The sequence below is a fragment of the Ranitomeya variabilis genome, chromosome 8 (assembly GCF_051348905.1).
Source record: "Ranitomeya variabilis isolate aRanVar5 chromosome 8, aRanVar5.hap1, whole genome shotgun sequence".
Taxonomy (NCBI): domain Eukaryota; kingdom Metazoa; phylum Chordata; class Amphibia; order Anura; family Dendrobatidae; genus Ranitomeya; species Ranitomeya variabilis.
The window spans coordinates 112,055,962-112,080,273 of NC_135239.1; the positions used below are offsets into that span (position 1 = coordinate 112,055,962).

General features: G+C 50.1%; 1 protein-coding gene across 6 annotated transcripts in view; it reads left to right on the plus strand.

Annotated features, from left to right (window-relative positions):
- Positions 1–24,312, plus strand: part of DUSP12 (dual specificity phosphatase 12) — an 86,881-nt gene that overhangs the window by 46,350 nt on the left and 16,219 nt on the right. For all 6 annotated transcript variants that reach the window (XM_077276998.1, XM_077277000.1, XM_077277001.1 and 3 more), the window contains one exon: positions 3,049–3,167. In XM_077276998.1, the coding sequence (XP_077133113.1) occupies positions 3,049–3,167 (119 nt within the window). The remainder of the gene's footprint in view (positions 1–3,048; positions 3,168–24,312) is intronic.

Sequence of the window (24,312 nt, forward strand, 5' to 3'; positions counted from 1 at the left end):
TAATCGTACTGACCCGAAGAATAGAACTGCTTTATCCATATTAACAAACGCAGAACGATATAAACGCTCTCACAACACATCTAGATAAGATCCTTAGGGGCTCTACTTTCCAAAAAGGTGTCACTTGTGGGGGGTTTCAATGTTTAGGCACATCAGGGGCTCCCCAACGCAACGGCATCCCATCTCAATTCCACCCAATTTTGCATTGAAAAGTCAAACGGCGCCCCTTCCCTCCCGAGCTCTGCCATGCACCCAAACAGTGGTTTACCCCTACATATGGGGTATCGGCATACTCAGGACAAATTGCACAACAACCTTTGGGGTACAATTTCTTCTGGTAACCTTGGGAAAACAAAAAATTGGGGGCGAAAAGTTAATTTTTGTGAAAAAAATATTTTTTATTTTTACGGCTCTACATTATAAACTTCTGTGAAGCACTTGGTGGGTCAAAGTGCTCACCACACATCTAGATAAGTTCCTTAGGGGGTGTACATTCGAAAATGGTGTCACTTGTGGGGGGTTTCAATGTTTAGGCACATTAGTGGCTCTCCAAACGCAACATGGCGTCCCATCTCAATTCCAGACAATTTTGCATTGAAAAGTCAAATGGCGCTCCTTCCCTTCCGAGCTCTGCCATGCGCCTAAACAGTGGTTTATCCCCACTTATGGGGTATCCGGGTACTCAGGACAAATTGTACAAAAACTTTTGGGTTCCATTTTCTCCTGTTACCCTTGGTAAAATAAAACAAATTGGAGCTGAAGTAAAATTTGTGTGAAAAAAAATTAAATGTTCATTTTTTTTTAAACATTCCAAAAATTCCTGTGAAACACCAAGGGTTAATGAACTTCTTGATGTGGTTTTGAGCACCTTGAGGGGTGCAGTTTTTAGAATGGTTTCACATTTGGTTATTTTCTGTCATATAGACCCCTCAAAATGACTTCAAATGTGATGTGGTCCCTAAAAAAAAAATGGTGTTGTAAAAATGAGAAATTGCTGGTCAACTTTTAACCCTTATAACTCCCTAACAAAAAAAAAATGTGTTTCCAAAATTGTGCTGATGTAAAGTAGACATGTGGGAAATGTTACTTATTAAGTATTTTGTGTGACATATCTCTGTGATTTAAGGGGATAAAAATTCAAAGTTGGAAAATTGCAAAATTTTCAAAATTTTTGCCAAATTTCAGTTTTTTTCACAAATAAACGCAGGTAATATCAAAGAAATTTTACCACTATCATGAAGTACAATATGTCTCGAGAAACCATTGTCAGAATCACCGGGATCCGTTGAAACGTTCCAGAGTTATAACCTCATAAAGGGACAGTGGTCAGAATTGTAAAAATTGGCCCGGTCATTAACGTGCAAACCACCCTCGGGGCTTAAGGGGTTAAAATGACGTTTGCCTACATGTTAGCACTATGGCTGCTGGTAATTTTTTTTCCTGCTTTCAGTATAATTAGGGTTACTTATGTTTCTTTTTGACAAACAAGAATTTCAAAAACTGAAGGTTCACGTGCGTTGTAGTATGTCCCTCTCTGTACAGGTGGCGTTATCATGACATAATCTCTGATATCCATCTCGCCTAATAGCTGGTTTCATTTTATGGCTGATCAGAGTAGTGTGTGTGTGACTGTAAATAAAGGAGAAACTGTGCAATGAATTATTATTATTTATTATTATTATTTATTTATATAGCACCACTGATTCTATGGTGCTGTACATGAGAAGGGGCTACATACAAATTACAGATATCACTTACAGTAAACAAACTAACAATGACAGACTGATACAGAGGGGCGACGACCCTGCCCTTGCGGGCTTACATTCTACAGGATTATGGGGAAGGAGACAGTAGGTTGGGGGTTGCAGGAGCTCCGGTGTTGGTGAGGCAGTAGCTTCATTTAATCTGATAGTTGGGCACCACTTGTGTTTTAGTAACTCTTTGATGAACAGGGATGTTTTTCTATTTTCACTTGACTTGTTCCAAGAGCCATAATTATTTTTATTTTTCTGTTGACATAGCTGCATGAGTGCTTTTCTTTTTTTCTGCAGGATAAGCTGTAATAATGAATGACATCATTCATTTTGTGATACAATGTGCTGAAAAACCTTTTCAAGTTGATGAAATGGTAAAAAAAATGCAATTCTGACGTTGGTTTTTCACTTACATGTTCACGGATGAAAAGTACCAATATAATTCTATCTGTCTGTGAAAGTCATAGACAGCACACAGATGGCATCATTGTGCTGTCCATGATTAGCACTGCAAAGAATAGAAGATTTTTTTATTTATTTTTTCATATATTAAAATACTGATGACACTCTGGACTTTTTTTGCAGTTTATAGGAAAAATCATGGTCCCCTATGGATCTCTGCCTGTGGCTGGGCTTCACAGGAGTACGAGGATGGCAGTCATGGGGTCTTCAGCAGGCCCCTGTCATGGTAACTCATCGGTACTTCATGATGCAAGGGAAGGGGATGATGGGACCAGCGCCGACACGGAGATTGCAGCATTTGAATGATTAACATCCAATGCTGGTGTTACACACATTCCAGCTATGTAACATAGCCGGCATCTACGGCGTGTGGAGTGCGATCACTCCTAATCACCCTCCACACTTGCGGGCCCCTGCCAAGGACATTTTTTTGTACTAATGCGGTGAATGGTTTAATAATAGATTAATTTGCATCAGATGGGGTAATTGCTGTGAATTGAGCATTATCTACTGTATTTATCAAGGTGACTCTTCAGCTTTTCATTAAAGATTGTGTACTACTCGGACAATACTTTGTCATGCTCTGTGTTTCTAGACCGTAAAATAATAGCCCCTATACTCCCCTCCGGTAGCGTTTCCGCAGTGTCAGCACTGGTTCTCCCAGGGTTCATGTGACATTATGTCATGCGATCCCTGCAGCCAATCAGTGCAGTCTTCACTATCCCCTCCATCGGATGTAAGTGACATCCGGAGGAGGAGAAAGAGCAGTCTATGGCAGATGGTGCATACAGAGAAGCTCATCCGACTCATGAGCTGTATATGTTTCTTTCAGAATCCATGATGAGTTTGTTAACCAGCTGGCGATATTTGAAGACATGGGTTGTGATGTGGATATCAGCAGCGCAAGCTACAAACAGTATCGCTTACAGAAACTGACACAGAAATACCCCGGTAATGAACACAAGGGTTTTTGGCTTTCACTGAAAAAAGTTTTCATATTTCTCTTTTTAAAAATGGACAGCTTCAGTGACATTTATGTAATTTCTTAGAGGACACCAGTCACGGCAAAAATACTATTTACCTGCAGATATAGAGGGAATCTGCAGATAAATAGCATTTCGATTATGTCTAGCCTACGGGAAGTAGAGTACAGGATGAAAATGAAGCTACGTTCGGCCCACTTCCCATATTTATAGAACATTTCATGAATTTGGTGAAGAATAAAGTGAGAAGACCATGCCCTGATTAACAGAGGCACCTTTGGGGAGCACCTGACCCACAGGGGAGTAGATGAATTCTCCAGTGGACCCCTGAGCCAGGAATGATCAGAGCAAATGCAGACTACCCAATTCTCCCTCCCTGCGCCCTGCATCTTTGACATGGCAGCATAGGCTCAGTCCCCACACCTCATCCTGCAGCATCTCACTGCGGCCTGCCATGTTGTGTGTGTATGTTCCCGGCACATGGAGACAACAGCTTTTTTACCAAATTAAAAAAAATATATATTAAAAATTGATTGTTAATTAACGTATGGTTTCTAGATAAAACTAGAGTACTTGAAAACCACACAGCTATGACAATTACTTGAAGAGTGTAACAACTTGCGGTAAAACCTTCTGCTGAGGCCGTTTTCACCCACAATGGGGCCTCTACTTTCATACTTGCCTTTTATAGAATTTGCCATCTCTGTTACTCACCTGTTGGGTGAATGAGGGTCCACCATTTCCAGATACCCACATTGTACATGTTGTTCAGTGTAGATGTGACCACACGTAAACGCAGCAACCTTCTCATTCAGTCTTATAAAACTGTTGACTGGAATTTGCAAATCAGGGTTAGATAATCTCGGCATGTACAGTTGAAACCAGAAGTTTACATACACTGTATAAAAAGACACATCTGCATGTTTTTTTCAATATCTGACATGAAATCAGAATAAACCTTTCCCGTTTTAGGTCAATTAGGATTACCATAATTATTAATATTTGCCAAATGCCAGAATAATGAGAGACAAAGAATGTTTTAAGGCATTTTTATTACTTACTGCAAAGTCAAAAGTTTACATACATTTCATTAGTATTTGGTTACCATTGCCCATAAACTGAATGACTTGGGTCAACCGTTTGGCATATCCTTCCACAAGCTTCTCACAATAGATGGTCGGAATTTGGGCCCATTCCTCCTGACAAAACTGGTGTAACTGACCCAGGTTTGTAGGTCGCCTTGCTCACACCTACATTTTCAGCTTCGCCCATACATTTTCAATAGGATTGAGATCAGGGCTTTGTGACGGCCACTCCAAAACATTGGCTTTGTTAACATTTTGGCAGTATGCTTCTGGTCATTGTCCATTTGGAAAACCCATTTCCACCCAAGCTTTAACTTCCTGGCTGATGTCTTGAGATGTCGCTTCAGTATTGCCACATAATCTTCTTTTCTCATGATGCCATCTATATTGTGAAGTGCACCAGTCCCTACTGCAGCAAAACAACCCCACAACATGATGCTGCCACACCCCTGTCTCGCAGTTGGGATGGTGTTCTTAGGCTTCCAAGCTTCTCCCTTTTTCTTCTAATCGTAACGATGGTCATTATGCCCAAAAAGTTCCATTTTAAGGTACCGTCACACTCAGCGACGCTGCGGCGATATAGACAACGAACCGACCTAAACTAGATCGCTGGAGCGTCGCTGTTTAGGTCGCTGTAGAGACGTCAAACACAGCAACTCCAGAACGATGCAGGAGCGATCCAGTGACGTAACGGCGACTCACTTCTCGTTCTCGCTGGTTGTTAGCTCCATGTCAAACAGCCAGAGTGTACCGACTGGCTAGAAGGAGACGCTGCGACGCCCCCTATGCTCGTTGCTGGCGTCGTTGCTTTTGATGTCAAACATAACGATACACGCCGACCTGGCGACGAAATAAAGTTCTGGACTTCTAGCTCCGACCAGCGATGGCACAGCGGGATCCAGATCGCTGCTGCGTGCCAAACACAACGAGATCGCTATCCAGGACGCTGCAACGTCACGGATTGTTGTCGTTCTCTTTGCAAAGTTGCTGAGTGTGACGGTACCTTTAGTTTCAACAGACCACAGGACATGTCTCCAAAAATTAAGGTCTTTGTTCCTATGTGCATTTGCAAACATTTAATCTGACTTTTTTATGTTTCGTTTGGAGTAATGGCTTCTTCCTGGCAGAGTGGCCTTTCAGCCCATGTTGATACAGTACTTGTTTCACAGTAGATATTGACACAATCTTATCGGCTTCCGCCATCATCTTCACAAGGTCTTTTGCTTTTGTCCTTGGGTTGATATGCACATGTTGTACCAAAGCACGTTGATCTCTGGGACACAGAACCCATCTCCTTCCTGAGCGGTGTGATATCTGGACATGTCCATCTTGTTTGTGCTTGCATGTAATTGTTTGTACAGATGAACGAGGCACCTTCAGATATCTTGAAATTGTACCCAAGGATGAGCCAGACTTGTGCAAATCCACAATTCTCTTCCTGAAATCTTGGCTGATTTCTTGAGACTTTGACATGATGCTACACAAAGACGCAGTGTGTTTCAGGTGTGCATTAAAATACATCCACAGGTGTGTCTCTAATTTACTCAGATGTTGCTAAGTAACTCAGAAGCTTCCAAACACATTATTATTATTTATTATTATAGCGCCATTTATTCCATGGCGCTTCTCATGTGAGGAGGGGTATACATAATAAAAACAAGTACAATAATCTTAAACAATACAAGTCACAACTGGTACAGGAGGAGAGAGGACCCTGCCCCCGAGGGCTCACAATCTACATGACATCGTCATATGGGTAGTCCAGAATTGTTTAACCCCTTAGTGACAGAGCCAATTTGGTACTTAATGACCGAGCCAATTTTTACAATTCTGACCACTGTCACTTTAAGAGGTTATAACTCTGGAACGCTTTATCGGATCCCGCTGATTCTGAGATTGTTTTTTCGTGACATATTGTACTTCAAGTTAGTGGGAACATTTCTTCGATATTACTTGCGATTATTTATGAAAAAAACGGATATATGTCGAAAAATTTTTAAATTTTGCAATTTTCAAACTTTGTATTTTTATGCCCTTAAATCAAAGAGATATGTCACGAAAAATAGTTAATAAATAACATTTCCCACATGTCTACTTTACATCAGCACAATTTTGGAAACAAAATTTTTTTTTGTTAGGGAGTTATAAGGGTTAAAAGTTGACCAGCAATTTCTCATTTTTACAACACCATGTTTTTTTTAGGGACCACATCACCTTTGAAGTCATTTTGAGGGGTCTATATGATAGAAAATAACCAAGTGTGACACCATTGTAAAAACTGCACCCCTCAAGCTGCTCAAAACCACATTCAAGAAGTTTATTAACCCTTTACGTACTTCACAGGAACTGAAACAATGTGGGAGAAAAAAATGAACATTTAACTTTTTTTTGCAAACATTTTACTTCAGAACCATTTTTTTAAATTTTCACAAGTGTAAAAACAGAAATTTAACCACAAATTTTGTTGTGCAATTTCTCCTGAGTACGCCGATACCCCATATGTGGAGGTAAACCACTGTTTGGGCGCACCGCAGAGCTTGGAAGAGAAGGAGTGCCGTTTGACTGCTTCAATGCAGAATTGGCTGGAATTGAGATGGGACGCCATGTTGCGTTTGGAGAGCCCCTAATGTGCCTAAACAGTGGAAACCCCCCCCAAATGACACCATTTTGGAAACTAGAGCCCTTAAGGAACTTATCTAGATGTGTGGTGAGCACTTTAAACCCCCAGGTGCTTCACAGAAGTTTATAACGTAGAGCCGTGAAAATAAAAAAATCACATTTTTTCTACAAAAATGATCTTTTTGCCTCCAAATTTTTATTTTACCAAGGGTAACAGGAGAAAATGGACCCCAGAAGTGGTTGAACAATTTGTCCTGAGTACGCCGACACCCCATATGTGGGGGTAAACCACTGTTTGGGCGCATGGCTGAGCTCGGAAGCAAAGGAGCGCCATTTGACTTTTCAATTGAGATCGGACGCCATGTCGTGTTTGGAGAGCCCCTGATGTGCCTAAACAGTAGAAAACCCCCAAAAGTGACCCCATTTTGGAAACTAGACCCCCCATGGAACTTATCTAGATGTGTAGTGAGAACTTTGAATGCCCAAGTGCATCACAGAAGTTTATAATGCAGTCGTGAAAATAAAAAATATTTTTTTTTAACAAAAAAGATTTTTTAGCCCCCAAGTTTTTATTTTCACAAGGGTAACAAGAGAAATTGGACCCAAAAGTTGTTGTCCAATTTGTCCTGAGTATGCTGGTACCCCATATGTGGGGGTAAACCACTGTTTGGGCGCATGGCTGAGCTCGGAAGAGAAGGAGCGCCATTTTGGAATTCAGACTTTGATAGAATTGTCTGTGGGTGTTATGTTGCGTTTGCAGAGCCCCTGATGTACCTAAACAGTAGAAACCCCCCACAAGTGACCAAATTTTGGAAACTAGACCCCCTAAGGAACTTATCTAGATATGTGGTGAGAACTTTAAATGCTCAAGTGCTTCACAGAAGTTTATAATGCAGAGCAGTGAAAATAAAAAAATATTTTTTTTTCCCACAAAAAGATTTTTAGCCCCCAAGTTTTTATTTTCACAAGGGTAACAGGAGAAATTGGACCCCAAAAGTTGTTGTCCAATTTATCCCGAGTACGCTGATGCCCCATATGTGGGGGTAAACCACTGTTTGGGCGCACGGCAGAGCTCAGAAGGGAGGGAGCACCATTTGACTTTTTTTAGCACAAAATTGGCTGTCGTGTTTGGAGACCCCCTGATGTACCTAAACAGTGGAAACCCCCCAATTCTAACTCCAACACACCCCTAACCCTAATCTCAACCCGATCCATAATCCTAATCACAACCCTAACGATAATCACAACCCTAACCCCAAAACAGCCCTAATCTCAACCCTAACCATAACCCTAATCAAAACCCTAAATCCAACACACCCCTAACCCTAATCTCAACTCTAACCTCAAACCTAACCCTAATCCCAATACACCCCTAACCCTAATCCCAACCCTAATCCCAACCCTAATCCCAAACGTAACCCTAATCCCAACTCTAACCCTAACTTTAGCCCCAACCCTAACCCTAACTTTAGCCCCAACCCTAACCATAACTTTAGCCCCAACCCTAACCCTAATTTTAGCCCTAACCCTAGCCCTAACTTTAGCCCCAACCCTAACCCTAAGGCTACTTTCACACTTGCGTTGTGTGGCATCCGTCGCAATCCGTCGTTTTGGACAAAAAACGGATCCTGCAAATGTGCCCACAGGATGCCTTTTTTGCCCATTGACTTGTATTACCGACGGATGGCCACACGTCGCGTCCATCGTGCACTGGATCCGTTGTGTTTTGGCGGACCGTCGTTACAAAAAAAGTTCAATGTAACCTTTTTTTTGTACGTCGCATCCGCCATTTCCGCGCATGCGTGGCCGTAACTCTGCCCCCTCCTCCCCAGGACATAGACTGGGCAGCGGATGCATTGAAAAACTGCATCCGCTGCCCACGTTGTGCACAATTTTCACAACGTGCGTCGGTACGTCGGGCCGACGCATTGCGACCTCCCCGTACCGACGCAAGTGTGAAAGAAGCCTAAGGCTACTTTCACACTAGCGTCGTACTCGGCCCATCGCAGTGTGTCGGGCCGACGTACCGACGCTAGCGTTGTAAGCGCCGCACAACGGGTGCAGCGGATGCTGTTTTTTCAGCGCATCCGCTGCCCCATTGTGAGGTGCAGGGAGGCGGGGGCGGAGTTCCGGCCGCGCATGCGCGGTCGGAAATGGCGGACACGTCGCACAAAAAAAGTTACATGTAGAGTTTTTTTGTGCCGACGGTCCGCCAAAGCACGACGCATCCGTCGCACGACGGATGCGACGTGTGGCAATCCGTCGCAATGTGTCGCTAATGCATGTCAATGGAGAAAAAACGCATCCTGCAAGCACTTTTGCAGGATGCGTTTTTTCTCCAACGACGCATTGCGACGGAAGCCAAAAAACGCTAGTGTGAAAGTAGCCTAACCCTAGCCCTAACCCTAAATTTAGCCCCAACCCTAACCCTAAATTTAACCCTAGCCCTAACTTTAACCCTAATTTTAGCCCCAACTCGCCTCTCCTGCCGGCCGGCAGATGGCAGCAGATGGCGGGCGCACTGCGCATGCGCCCGCCATTTTCTTTCCCGAGGAAGAAGCAGGCCGGCAAGAGGAGACGCAGGAGGACCCAGGGACACCGGGTGAGTATGATAGGGTCCCCGAATCCCCCTATTTCTCTGTCCTCTGATGTGCGATCACATCAGAGGACAGAGAATTACAGATCGCTTTTTTTTTTTTTCTTTTTTTTTTGCGGTCGCCGGTAAACAGTTAATTACCGGCGATCGCAAAACAGGGGTCGGTAAAAACCGACCCCGATCATGTTCTTTGGGGTCTCGGCTACCCCCAGCAGCCGAGACCCCAAAGATCTTCTGGGTGCCGGGCGGCGGGCGCACTGCGCATGCGCCCGCCATTTTTTCCCCGGAAAAAAGATGGCGGCGCCCATCGGGAGGCACGAGGAGCACCGGGGGAGATAAGTGAGTATTGGGGGCGATCGAGGACCCTATTTCTCTGTCCTCCGATGTGCGATCACATCGGAGGACAGAGAAATTAAATGGCAAATCGCGTTTTTTTTGCTGTTGTTGCGACCACCGGTAAACGGTTAATTACCGGCGATTGCAACTCGGGGGTCGGTAAAACCCCCCCGAATCATGTTCTCTGGGGTCTCGGCTACCCTCGGCAACCGAGACCCCAGAGAAAATCCGACTGTGGGGGGCGCTATTCACTTTTTCCACAGCGCCGTTAGTTAACGGCGCTGTGGTTTAAGTACCCTTAGCGGCCGCCGTTAAAAGGCGTATCGGCGGTCGTTAAGGGGTTAAAGACATAGTACTATTAGGTTATGTATTTTTTTTCTGATTTTGCAGTAAGTAATAATGCCTTAAAACATTTTCTATCTTATTATTCTGGCATGTTGCAAATATTAGTAAGTATGGTAATCCTAACTAACCTAAAACTGTAAGGCTACGTTCACACGATCCGTTTTTTGCTGCGGATCCGTAGCGGAATTGCAGCTACGGATCCGCAGCCGTTTTCCATGCAGGGTACAGTACAATGTTACCCTATGGAAAACAAAACCCGCTGTGCCGACGATCCTTTTTTTCGCTGGAAAATCCGCGCGGATTTGCCAACGGAAAAAAGAAGTACCATGTCAATTCTTTCAGCGGATTCCGCTGCGGGTTTCCAACAGCACCAATAGGAAACTGCAGTTGGAAACCCGCAGTGGAATCCGCAGAAGAAAAAGGACACAAATCCGCCGAGAGAAGCACCGCCGTTTTCCACTGCGGATTTCCCCGAAAAAGGACCGGAAAAATCCGCAGTGAAAAACGGATCGTGTGAACGTAGCCTTAAGGTTTATTATGCATGTTTTTCTCAATATCTGACATGAAATCATATGTGTCTTTTTATATAGTGTATGTAAACTTCTGGTTTGAACTGTAGCTGTTAAGTGTGGCTTCAGTGTGTCTTATGTGGGTATATAGAAGTATACTGTGTATTTGCCTGTGTAGTGTATAACCTATAAATATGTGTGTATTTTAGATATATGAATGTGTGTACATACAGTGGGGCAAAAAAGTATTTAGTCAGTCAGCAATAGTGCAAGTTCCACCACTTAAAAAGATGAGAGGTGTCTGTAATTTACATCATAGGTAGACCTCAACTATGGGAGACAAACTGAGAAAAAAAATCCAGAAAATCACATTGTCTGTTTTTTTAACATTTTATTTGCATATTATGGTGGAAAATAAGTATTTGGTCAGAAACAAACAATCAAGATTTCTGGCTCTCACAGACCTGTAACTTCTTCTTTAAGAGTCTCCTCTTTCCTCCACTCATTACCTGTAGTAATGGCACCTGTTTAAACTTGTTATCAGTATAAAAAGACACCTGTGCACACCCTCAAACAGTCTGACTCCAAACTCCACTATGGTGAAGACCAAAGAGCTGTCAAAGGACACCAGAAACAAAATTGTAGCCCTGCACCAGGCTGGGAAGACTGAATCAGCAATAGCCAACCAGCTTGGAGTGAAGAAATCAACAGTGGGAGCAATAATTAGAAAATGGAAGACATTCAAGACCACTGATAATCTCCCTCGATCTGGGGCTCCATGCAAAATCCCACCCCGTGGGGTCAGAATGATCACAAGAATGGTGAGCAAAAATCCCAGAACCACGCGGGGGGACCTAGTGAATGAACTGCAGAGAGCTGGGACCAATGTAACAAGGCCTACCATAAGTAACACACTACGCCACCATGGACTCAGATCCTGCAGTGCCAGACGTGTCCCACTGCTTAAGCCAGTACATGTCCGGGCCCGTCTGAAGTTTGCTAGAGAGCATTTGGATGATCCAGAGGAGTTTTGGGAGAATGTCCTATGGTCTGATGAAACCAAACTGGAACTGTTTGGTAGAAACACAACTTGTCGTGTTTGGAGGAAAAAGAATACTGAGTTGCATCCATCAAACACCATACCTACTGTAAAGCATGGTGGTGGAAACATCATGCTTTGGGGCTGTTTCTCTGCAAAGGGGCCAGGACGACTGATCCGGGTACATGAAAGAATGAATGGGGCCATGTATCGTGAGATTTTGAGTGCAAACCTCCTTCCATCAGCAAGGGCATTGAAGATGAAACGTGGCTGGGTCTTTCAACATGACAATGATCCAAAGCACACTGCCAGGGCAACGAAGGAGTGGCTTCGTAAGAAGCATTTCAAGGTCCTGGAGTGGCCTAGCCAGTCTCCAGATCTCAACCCTATAGAAAACCTTTGGAGGGAGTTGAAAGTCCGTGTTGCCAAGCGAAAAGCCAAAAACATCACTGCTCTAGAGGAGATCTGCATGGAGGAATGGGCCAACATACCAACAACAGTGTGTGGCAACCTTGTGAAGACTTACAGAAAACGTTTGACCTCTGTCATTGCCAACAAAGGATATATTACAAAGTATTGAGATGAAATTTTGTTTCTGACCAAATACTTATTTTCCACCATAATATGCAAATAAAATGTTAAAAAAACAGACAATGTGATTTTCTGGATTTTTTTTTCTCAGTTTGTCTCCCATAGTTGAGGTCTACCTATGATGTAAATTACAGACGCCTCTCATCTTTTTAAGTGGTGGAACTTGCACTATTGCTGACTGACTAAATACTTTTTTTCCCCACTGTAGGTGCAGTTTCCCATTGGGGACCAGAAACGCAATCGGCACTAAGACCCTACTAAGAATTGCTCATTGGCTATAATTTATATTTCCAGGTCACCACCTGACAGCACCATGTAGGATGTCCTTCTTATCCATAGTGGGACAGGAAACCACGAGAGTTTAAAAGGACCCTCCCCCTACCACTCTTCGGTGTTTTTCCTGTCCCACTACGGATAGGAACAACGAGAGATCCATCTGTCCCGTGCAGAGGGTGAGGATCGGGGGGACTCGGCCTCTTCCTTCCCACCTCAAGAACTCTCCTAACCTGACACCCGATTAGAGGGTCCCTCAGCAGCACCAGTGCAGCGCTGCTCCTGGTTACAGGGTCGCTTCCCCCTGGGGGGCTCTCGACCCTTGACGATGCCCCAGATGTACCTGAGCCCAGGGATGCCTCTGTGAAGTTACAGCATCAGCAAGCGGATTCGGGAGAAAAACGTGGGTGCCACAGGTCATCTTGCTAGGACGCGGTCCAGGCCGGCGTGTGTGGCTGCGGGATCTGGGAGCGCGGCTGCCGCGTGCTCTCGCTTCCGGGTCGCGGCTCCCGCACGCGTCACTTCAGGGCTGCGGCGCACATCACTTCCGGGTCGTGGCCAGCAGCGTGGGGCAGCGTCTCCTCCTCTCCTACTCTTTGGAACGCCAGGAGGGGCAGGTCGCAGCGGCGGCGGATGGACTCCGCAAGGAGGCACCACACATATAAAAAGGTAAAGAGTGTGCTACTATCCTGTCCTAACTTAAGGAGCAGTATGGAGGATAACACTAAACCTGAGATGGTGCAGGAGAGCCAGGCACATGTAAGTTCCCAGTTAGGGGTTCCCCTCAGTAGGATACAGTCCCATGAGGCATCTAAATTTGTGTTATAGGGGCTTTCCTCCACGATGGAATAGAATAAGAAGTCCGAAAAGTATACGGAGTGCCCCATTTGTGCCGTTAGGCTTAAGGACTCCTGGCAGAAATCTCTCTGCGAGACATGCACCAGTCGAATTGTGGGGGAGGAACAGGCTTCACTCATGACTAATATGAGGGCTATTGTCAGAGAAGAGGTGCAGGCCTCGATATCTGGCTTGTTATTCCCCCAGCACGTGCAGTCAGACCTCCCAAGGATCCAGAAAAAGACTGAGGGAATCGGATCTGTCATCTGAGGAGAGCTTTTCCGGATCAGATCTGGAAGAAGAAGAATTAAGCAGAGATCTTCCAGAGAAAGGGAAGAGATATTTGTTTTCATCTGGGGACATAGATGAGCTCCTGGGGGCAGTAAGACAGACTGCAGATTGAGGAGCCCTCAACTACTCCGACAGTTCAGGACGAGATGTTTGGGGGGCTACGTTTTTTAGACCTCAAAGGTCTTCCCAGTGAACTCCCACATTCGGTCTATGATTTTAGAAGAATGGGAAGAGGTGGAAAAGAGACTATCGATTCCTAGAGACTTCAGGCTTTGCCTGCCATTTGTTCATGAGGAGATCAAGGACTGGGAGGATGTTCCCAAAATAGACATTCTGCTGGCCAAGGTGTCTAAAAGAACCGCCATTCCTTTTGAGGACTCCTCTAACCTGAAGTAGCCTATGGATCGCAAGGCGGGGATGGGCTCTTGAAGAGAGCCTGGGAGAGTTCAGCAGCGATCGTCCGTACATATATAGCAGCAACATCTGTAGCGCGTGCTATGCATTTGTGGGTGAACGATTTGAAAGAACAGCTGTCAGCCAGAACCCCTAGAGAGTCAATCCTAAAATCTTTTCCCCCTACTAAAGCTGGCAACCGGCTTTCTAGCAGACACTACCGCAGAGTTTGTTAGATTCACAGCTAGGGGCCAGTCTTTATCCAATGCAGCCAGAAGAGCTATCTGGCTAAAGAACTGGTCGGGAGGTATTCATTCTAAAAATAAACTGTGCTCTATCCCTTTCTTAGGGGGTAGGGTCTTTGGCCCCATCCTTGATGACATTCTAGAGAAGGCCTCAGATGAAAACAGGGCTGCGACTAGAAATTTCGGGGCCCCATACTGGCAAAATATCCGGGGCCCCCTTGAGACTCCGCCCAGGCTCCACCCCAGCCCCGCCTCCACGCTCCACCCCTCAAACTGTCCACAGTCCCACCGCTCTCTCTTGGAAAATCTCCACTTCTCACCTATCACACATTGACAGTTCCCATCACCAGATCACACATGTAGCCGGCAGCTTTTGTTTTGGCCAATAGATTTTTTTAAGCCACCAAAATGACAAGGTAGACACTTTTGGCCGGGCCCTACTCTACTGTAACCTATTAAATATTTGTTAAAATATGCAGTACAATTTAGGTATATTTTTATTTTTCAATTTTTAAAATGATCTATAATACCACATACAAGGAACAAATACCACAGCACCATGACCAGACACCATATCACCACAGTGACCTATAATACTATCTACAAGGCACAAATACCGCCACACCATGACCAGATGACATATTACCACCACAGTGATCGAATAATATCAAATACAAGGAACAAATACCACAACATCATGACCAGACCACATATTACCACCACAGTGATCGAATAATATCAAATACAAGGAACAAATACCACAACATCATGACCAGACCACATATTACCAACACATAGTGACTGAATACTACAATACTGATCAATAATTAAAAAAAACACAATACTATCACCATAAGTGCCATTATACACAGGAGATCTGTACTTAGTATGCAGTGTCTGTGTACAGGTAATACAGTGATCACCAGTGACATTATACACAGGAGCTCTGTATATAGTCTATAGGCAATCCAGTGATCACTGGTGATATTATACACAGGACCTCTGTATATAGTATACAGTGTATAGTGTCAATGTATAGATAACACACTGACTTACCAGTGACGTCTCTAGGTGAAGTCCTTCATCTTTCATCCCGCACAGACCACCATCACTTCATGCAGCCAGGACTCGTTTCTGCAGGAAATAACAGTTATCTCGAGTTTCACTTGCAGAACACATTACTTAACTTCTACATTACACCACATGAAGAAGGCGACATAGTATCACTCTACACAGTAATAGGACCGCCCCTCCATTTAAAACAGTGTACTCAAAAAATAAAATAAATACATCACTGCAGTAATAATATCCCTTAATTAGCCCCTATGGTAATAATATTCGCCATCCTGGCCCCGTGTGTCTCATTACTGGGGTCAGCCATATGTTCTCCCATCCTGCCCTAATGAGTATCCATCCTGCCCCATATGATCTCCCCATCCTGCCCCATCTGTCTCCATCGTATCCATCCTGCCCCATGATCCTGCCCCATCTGTCTCCAATCCTGCCTCCAGTGTCTCCAATCATGCCCGTATCACCATTCTGCCCCGTCTCCAATCAGGCCCCCATTTCTCAATTCTGCCCCATCTGTTTCCATTCCTGCCCCAGTGTCTCCAGTCATGCCCCAGTGTCTCCAGTCATGCCCCAGTGTCTGTCATCCTGCCCTGTGTCTCCAATCATGCCCTGTTTCTCCTTTCTGCCCCCCTGTGTCCAGCTTTCTGCCCCTGTGTCCAGCTTTCTGCCCCTGTGTCAGCTTTCTGCCCCTGTGCCCAGCTTTCTGCCCCCCTGTGCCCAGCTTTCTGCCCCCCTGTGCCCAGCTTTCTGCCCCCCCTGTGTCCAGCTTTCTGCCCCCCTGTGTCCAGCTTTCTGCCCCCCTGTGTCCAGCGTTCTGCCCCCCCTGTGTCCAGCGTTCTGCCCCCCCTGTGTCCAGCGTTCTGCCCCCCCTGTGTCCAGCGTTCTGCCCCCCCTGTGTCCAGCGTTCTGCCCCCCCTGTGTCCAGCGTTCTGCCCCCCCTGTGTCCAGCGTTCTGCCCCCCCTGTGTCCAGCGTTCTGCCCCCCCTGTGTCCAGCGTTCTGCCCCCCCTGTGTCCAGCGTTCTGCCCCCCCTGTGTCCAGCGTTCTGCCCCCCCTGTGTCCAGCGTTCTGCCCCCCCTGTGTCCAGCGTTCTGCCCCCCCTGTGTCCAGCGTTCTGCCCCCCCTGTGTCCAGCGTTCTGCCCCCCCTGTGTCCAGCGTTCTGCCCCCCCTGTGTCCAGCGTTCTGCCCCCCCTGTGTCCAGCGTTCTGCCCCCCCCTGTGTCCAGCGTTCTGCCCCCCCCTGTGTCCAGCGTTCTGCCCCCCCTGTGTCCAGCGTTCTGCCCCCCCTGTGTCCAGCGTTCTGCCCCCCCTGTGTCCAGCGTTCTGCCCCCCCCTGTGTCCAGCGTTCTGCCCCCCCTGTGTCCAGCGTTCTGCCCCCCCTGTGTCCAGCGTTCTGCCCCCCCTGTGTCCAGCGTTCTGCCCCCCCTGTGTCCAGCGTTCTGCCCCCCCTGTGTCCAGCGTTCTGCCCCCCCTGTGTCCAGCGTTCTGCCCCCCCTGTGTCCAGCGTTCTGCCCCCCCTGTGTCCAGCGTTCTGCCCCCCCTGTGTCCAGCGTTCTGCCCCCCCTGTGTCCAGCGTTCTGCCCCCCCTGTGTCCAGCGTTCTGCCCCCCCTGTGTCCAGCGTTCTGCCCCCCCTGTGTCCAGCGTTCTGCCCCCCCTGTGTCCAGCGTTCTGCCCCCCCTGTGTCCAGCGTTCTGCCCCCCCTGTGTCCAGCGTTCTGCCCCCCCTGTGTCCAGCGTTCTGCCCCCCCTGTGTCCAGCGTTCTGCCCCCCCTGTGTCCAGCGTTCTGCCCCCCCTGTGTCCAGCGTTCTGCCCCCCCTGTGTCCAGCGTTCTGCCCCCCCTGTGTCCAGCGTTCTGCCCCCCCTGTGTCCAGCGTTCTGCCCCCCCTGTGTCCAGCGTTCTGCCCCCCCTGTGTCCAGCGTTCTGCCCCCCCTGTGTCCAGCGTTCTGCCCCCCCTGTGTCCAGCGTTCTGCCCCCCCTGTGTCCAGCGTTCTGCCCCCCCTGTGTCCAGCGTTCTGCCCCCCCTGTGTCCAGCGTTCTGCCCCCCCTGTGTCCAGCGTTCTGCCCCCCCTGTGTCCAGCGTTCTGCCCCCCCTGTGTCCAGCGTTCTGCCCCCCCTGTGTCCAGCGTTCTGCCCCCCCTGTGTCCAGCGTTCTGCCCCCCCTGTGTCCAGCGTTCTGCCCCCCCTGTGTCCAGCGTTCTGCCCCCCCTGTGTCCAGCGTTCTGCCCCCCCTGTGTCCAGCGTTCTGCCCCCCCTGTGTCCAGCGTTCTGCCCCCCCTGTGTCCAGCGTTCTGCCCCCCCTGTGTCCAGCGTTCTGCCCCCCCTGTGTCCAGCGTTCTGCCCCCCCTGTGTCCAGCGTTCTGCCCCCCCTGTGTCCAGCGTTCTGCCCCCCCTGTGTCCAGCGTTCTCCCCCCCTGTGTCCAGCGTTCTGCCCCCCCTGTGTCCAGCGTTCTGCCCCCCCTGTGTCCAGCGTTCTGCCCCCCCTGTGTCCAGCGTTCTGCCCCCCCTGTGTCCAGCGTTCTGCCCCCCCTGTGTCCAGCGTTCTGCCCCCCCTGTGTCCAGCGTTCTGCCCCCCCTGTGTCCAGCGTTCTGCCCCCCCTGTGTCCAGCGTTCTGCCCCCCCTGTGTCCAGCGTTCTGCCCCCCCTGTGTCCAGCGTTCTGCCCCCCCTGTGTCCAGCGTTCTGCCCCCCCTGTGTCCAGCGTTCTGCCCCCCCTGTGTCCAGCGTTCTGCCCCCCCTGTGTCCAGCGTTCTGCCCCCCCTGTGTCCAGCGTTCTGCCCCCCCTGTGTCCAGCGTTCTGCCCCCCCTGTGTCCAGCGTTCTGCCCCCCCTGTGTCCAGCGTTCTGCCCCCCCTGTGTCCAGCGTTCTGCCCCCCCTGTGTCCAGCGTTCTGCCCCCCCTGTGTCCAGCGTTCTGCCCCCCCTGTGTCCAGCGTTCTGCCCCCCCTGTGTCCAGCGTTCTGCCCCCCCTGTGTCCAGCGTTCTGCCCCCCCTGTGTCCAGCGTTCTGCCCCCCCTGTGTCCAGCGTTCTGCCCCCCCTGTGTCCAGCGTTCTGCCCCCCCTGTGTCCAGCGTTCTGCCCCCCCTGTGTCCAGCGTTCTGCCCCCCCTGTGTCCAGCGTTCTGCCCCCCCTGTGTCCAGCGTTCTGCCCCCCCTGTGTCCAGCGTTCTGCCCCCCCTGTGTCCAGCGTTCTGCCCCCCCTGTGTCCAGCGTTCTGCCCCCCCTGTGTCCAGCGTTCTGCCCCCCCTGTGTCCAGCGTTCTGCCCCCCCTGTGTCCAGCGTTCTGCCCCCCCTGTGTCCAGCGTTCTGCCCCCCCTGTGTCCAGCGTTCTGCCCCCCCTGTGTCCAGCGTTCTGCCCCCCCTGTGTCCAGCGTTCTGCCCCCCCTGTGTCCAGCGTTCTGCCCCCCCTGTGTCCAGCGTTCTGCCCCCCCTGTGTCCAGCGTTCTGCCCCCCCTGTGTCCAGCGTTCTGCCCCCCCTGTGTCCAGCGTTCTGCCCCCCCTGTGTCCAGCGTTCTGCCCCCCCTGTGTCCAGCGTTCTGCCCCCCCTGTGTCCAGCGTTCTGCCCCCCCTGTGTCCAGCGTTCTGCCCCCCCTGTGTCCAGCGTTCTGCCCCCCCTGTGTCCAGCGTTCTGCCCCCCCTGTGTCCAGCGTTCTGCCCCCCCTGTGTCCAGCGTTCTGCCCCCCCTGTGTCCAGCGTTCTGCCCCCCCTGTGTCCAGCGTTCTGCCCCCCCTGTGTCCAGCGTTCTGCCCCCCCTGTGTCCAGCGTTCTGCCCCCCCTGTGTCCAGCGTTCTGCCCCCCCTGTGTCCAGCGTTCTGCCCCCCCTGTGTCCAGCGTTCTGCCCCCCCTGTGTCCAGCGTTCTGCCCCCCCTGTGTCCAGCGTTCTGCCCCCCCTGTGTCCAGCGTTCTGCCCCCCCTGTGTCCAGCGTTCTGCCCCCCCTGTGTCCAGCGTTCTGCCCCCCCTGTGTCCAGCGTTCTGCCCCCCCTGTGTCCAGCGTTCTGCCCCCCCTGTGTCCAGCGTTCTGCCCCCCCTGTGTCCAGCGTTCTGCCCCCCCTGTGTCCAGCGTTCTGCCCCCCCTGTGTCCAGCGTTCTGCCCCCCCTGTGTCCAGCGTTCTTCCCCCCCTGTGTCCAGCGTTCTGCCCCCCCTGTGTCCAGCGTTCTGCCCCCCCTGTGTCCAGCGTTCTGCCCCCCCTGTGTCCAGCGTTCTGCCCCCCCTGTGTCCAGCGTTCTGCCCCCCCTGTGTCCAGCGTTCTGCCCCCCCTGTGTCCAGCGTTCTGCCCCCCCTGTGTCCAGCGTTCTGCCCCCCCTGTGTCCAGCGTTCTGCCCCCCCTGTGTCCAGCGTTCTGCCCCCCCTGTGTCCAGCGTTCTGCCCCCCCTGTGTCCAGCGTTCTGCCCCCCCTGTGTCCAGCGTTCTGCCCCCCCTGTGTCCAGCGTTCTGCCCCCCCTGTGTCCAGCGTTCTGCCCCCCTGTGTCCAGCGTTCTGCCCCCCCTGTGTCCAGCGTTCTGCCCCCCCTGTGTCCAGCGTTCTGCCCCCCCTGTGTCCAGCGTTCTGCCCCCCCTGTGTCCAGCGTTCTGCCCCCCCTGTGTCCAGCGTTCTGCCCCCCCTGTGTCCAGCGTTCTGCCCCCCCTGTGTCCAGCGTTCTGCCCCCCCTGTGTCCAGCGTTCTGCCCCCCCTGTGTCCAGCGTTCTGCCCCCCCTGTGTCCAGCGTTCTGCCCCCCCTGTGTCCAGCGTTCTGCCCCCCCTGTGTCCAGCGTTCTGCCCCCCCTGTGTCCAGCGTTCTGCCCCCCTGTGTCCAGCGTTCTGCCCCCCCTGTGTCCAGCGTTCTGCCCCCCCTGTGTCCAGCGTTCTGCCCCCCCTGTGTCCAGCGTTCTGCCCCCCCTGTGTCCAGCGTTCTGCCCCCCCTGTGTCCAGCGTTCTGCCCCCCCTGTGTCCAGCGTTCTGCCCCCCCTGTGTCCAGCGTTCTGCCCCCCCTGTGTCCAGCGTTCTGCCCCCCCTGTGTCCAGCGTTCTGCCCCCCCTGTGTCCAGCGTTCTGCCCCCCCTGTGTCCAGCGTTCTGCCCCCCCTGTGTCCAGCGTTCTGCCCCCCCTGTGTCCAGCGTTCTGCCCCCCCTGTGTCCAGCGTTCTGCCCCCCCTGTGTCCAGCGTTCTGCCCCCCCTGTGTCCAGCGTTCTGCCCCCCCTGTGTCCAGCGTTCTGCCCCCCCTGTGTCCAGCGTTCTGCCCCCCCTGTGTCCAGCGTTCTGCCCCCCCTGTGTCCAGCGTTCTGCCCCCCCTGTGTCCAGCGTTCTGCCCCCCCTGTGTCCAGCGTTCTGCCCCCCCTGTGTCCAGCGTTCTGCCCCCCCTGTGTCCAGCGTTCTGCCCCCCCTGTGTCCAGCGTTCTGCCCCCCCTGTGTCCAGCGTTCTGCCCCCCCTGTGTCCAGCGTTCTGCCCCCCCTGTGTCCAGCGTTCTGCCCCCCCTGTGTCCAGCGTTCTGCCCCCCCTGTGTCCAGCGTTCTGCCCCCCCTGTGTCCAGCGTTCTGCCCCCCCTGTGTCCAGCGTTCTGCCCCCCCTGTGTCCAGCGTTCTGCCCCCCCTGTGTCCAGCGTTCTGCCCCCCCTGTCCAGCGTTCTGCCCCCTCCTGTGTCCAGCGCTCTGCCCCCCCCTGTGTCCAGCGTTCTGCCCCCCCTGTGTCCAGCGTTCTGCCCCCTCCTGTGTCCAGCGTTCTGCCCCCTCCTGTGTCCAGCGTTCTGCCCCCTCCTGTGTCCAGCGCTCTGCCCTGGGCGCCCCCCGGATCGCCGCTCTCAATTAAAGAAAAAAAAAAAAGTTCTACTTACCTCCCGTCCCGCGCTCCTGCTGCTCTCTGCACGCAGCTGCAGCGTGCACTCGCCGGCGACTGTCAATGAAGTCAGACGCCGGCGACATGCACGCTGCGGCTGACGTCAGCTGCCAGCCTCAGATTGGCTGGCGGCTGTTAACTATTGACGTGCGGGCTCGGGCCCGCACTTCAATAGCGCTGCAGCGCCGGCCGCAAAAAAGGGCCCGGTTCAGCCTGCGGCTGCCGGTAGGGGCCCGATGGGCAGATGAGACGGGGCCCGATGCGGGCCCCTCTGCCCACCGGGCCCCATACGCCAGTCATGGCTGTAATGCCCTGATGGCGGCCCTGGATGAAAAGAAGGGGTTTCCAGAAGAGAAACGTAGAAAGTACCAGCCATTTCGCAGACCCTATTATAGTGAAAGATCAGACTATAGGGGGAAGGGAAAGCTAGGGAGGTGGAGCTATTCCAAAGGGGGAGAAAGTAGGAACAAAAATAGTGAGTCAGGTTCCTCAACCTCAAGGTCTGGGTTCCGAAGGAAATGACACCATCAGAGTAGGGGGGCGGCTGTCAAAATTCCAGGAAGAGGAAAAAAGTTTCTAGGAGTCCTTGTGTACTCCAGGTTATCTCCCAAGAGTACAGAATAGAATTTGTCACCCTTCCCCCCAGATAGATTCTGTGTGTCCAACCCCCATCTCTTTTCAAGCTCCCTTATGTGGTCGGACATTCAGGACCTCCTACACATGACAGCAATCTGTCCAGTACCTTCTCAGGAAATAGGAAGAGGACATTACTCGTGCCTCTTCTCCATGAAAAAGCCGTCAGGGGAATCCAGAACAATAATAAACCTCAGACCCCTAAACAGATGGCTAGGGTGCAAGAGGTTCAAAATGGAATCTATAAGGTCCATAATTGCCCTCTTAGGGAAAGAGGTGGTAATGTGCACTTTAGACTTAAAAAGTGCATATTACCACGTGCCAATTTTTTCAGATCACCAAAAGTATCTCAGATTTGCGGTGGAGAAAGAAGGAAGGGTCTACCACTATCAGTTTTGTTGCCTCCCATTTGGCTTAGCAACAGTGCCCAGAATATTCACAAAGCTTATGGTAGAGGTAGTGGCTTATTTAAGAAATCAGAACATCACAATAGTCCCTTATTTAGACAATTTCCCAATAGTGGCAGATTCTGTAAGTCAACTCAGAATCGACTATCAATCTGTGGTCTCCACACTGCAGAAATTGGGATGGGTAGTGAACTGGTCAATGTCAGACCTAGTACCCAAACCAAGAATAAGATTTCTAGGAGTCATCCTAGACTCAAGGGTGAGAAAATCTTTTCTTCCAGAAGAAAAACTGACCGATTTGATAAAAAAGGTTTGCCAGTTCTCAAAAAGCCGGGTCTCCATCAGGAATGCAATGAACATCCTCGGACTACTGACTGCATGCATTCCTTGTGTCAACTGGAGCCAGTTTCATTCTCGGCAATTACAGCTGGCAGTTCTCACTTCCTGGGACAGAAAGCAGAGCTCACTAGACAAAGAGTTCCATCTATCCCATCAGGTCAGAAGATCCCTACATTAGTGGACCATTCCCAGAAATCTCTGAGTCGGGGTTTCGTGGATTCATTCTCCAGAAGTCACAGTAACCACGGACGCAAGCCAGCAGGGATGGGGTGGACACGTCCAGGGAAGATATCAGGGACAGTGGAGTTAGGAAGACAGCACAAAAACCTCAAATCACAGAGAACTGCATGCAGTTTGGAAAGTCCTTTCATCAGCGCAAGCTTTACTGAAGAACACATAAAGATACTGTCAGACAACACAGCGACGGTAGCTTTCCTTCATCATCAGGGTGGTCCAAGACATCCAACATTGCAATATCTAGCAGATCGGATCTTCAGATGGGCAGAAAAATCTGTACTTTCAATCTCGGCGGTACACCTGGAAGGTACAAAGAACCAGATTGCAGACTTCCTAAGCAGGAAAAAATTATCAGCAACGGAATGGGAGTTGAACAACGAAGTACTCAGCGAGCTGTGCCAGCGCTAGGGAACACTGGAGGTAGACATATTCGCGGTCAGACGGAACGCAAAGGTCAGAACCTTCTATTCTCTGAACCCCCGAGAAAACCCAGCGGGAGTAGATGCCCTTTCACAGTCATGGAGCAGGGGTCTGTTGTATGCATTCCCTCCTTTCGCACTGATTCCAAGGGTTCTCAGAAAGATATGAGGACAGAGCTCGGGTAATTCTCGTGGTTCCGTTTTGTCCCAAGAGGAGCTGGTTTCCCTTACTGAAGAAGTTGTCGATAGAAGAACCCTTTCTCCTTCCAAAAAGAAGAGACTTACTCCTCCAAGATATGGTTCTACATCAAAACCCAGAGAACCTCCAGTTATCAGCTTGAATCCTGAGCGCCAGGTCCTGAAAACTAAGGGTCTCTCAGAGGGGGTTATTTCTATTCTTCAAGCAAGTAGAAAGCCTGTGACCTCCGTGATTTATTTAAAAATATGGAGAAAATTCTGCAGCTTTTGTGGACACACAACAGTTGATGCTGACCAACCCGACATTCCCAAAATACTTGATTTTTTACAACATTGATTTAGGAAAGGTCTTAGACCCAGTACTCTGAGGGTCCAAGTAGCAGCCCTTAGTGTATTCTATGATTCTTCCCTGGCTTCCCACCCTTGGATAGGCCGATTCTCCAGAGCAGTTCAAAGGTTAAGACCCTTAATAAGAAAGACTGTCCCACCTTGGGATCTTAACTTGGTCCTTAGCGAGTCGTGCAGACGACCATTTGATCTAGCAGAGGAGATAGAGATTGGTAATCTTTCACTCAAAACTGCCTTTCTAGTAGCCATCACGTCAGCTAAGAGACTGGGAGAGCTTCAGGCCCTATCAATTCAAAATCCCTATTTACAGATGTTTGATAATAGACTGGTCTTGAGACTTGATCCAGCTTTTCTCCCTAAAGTGGTCTCAGATTCAAATATTAATCAGGAGGTGGTGCTTCCCTCATTTTGTCAGCTCCCTAAAAACCAGAAAGAGAGTTTCTACCATAACTTAGATGTTAGGGAGACAGTACTCAGATACTTGGAGGCAACTAGGGC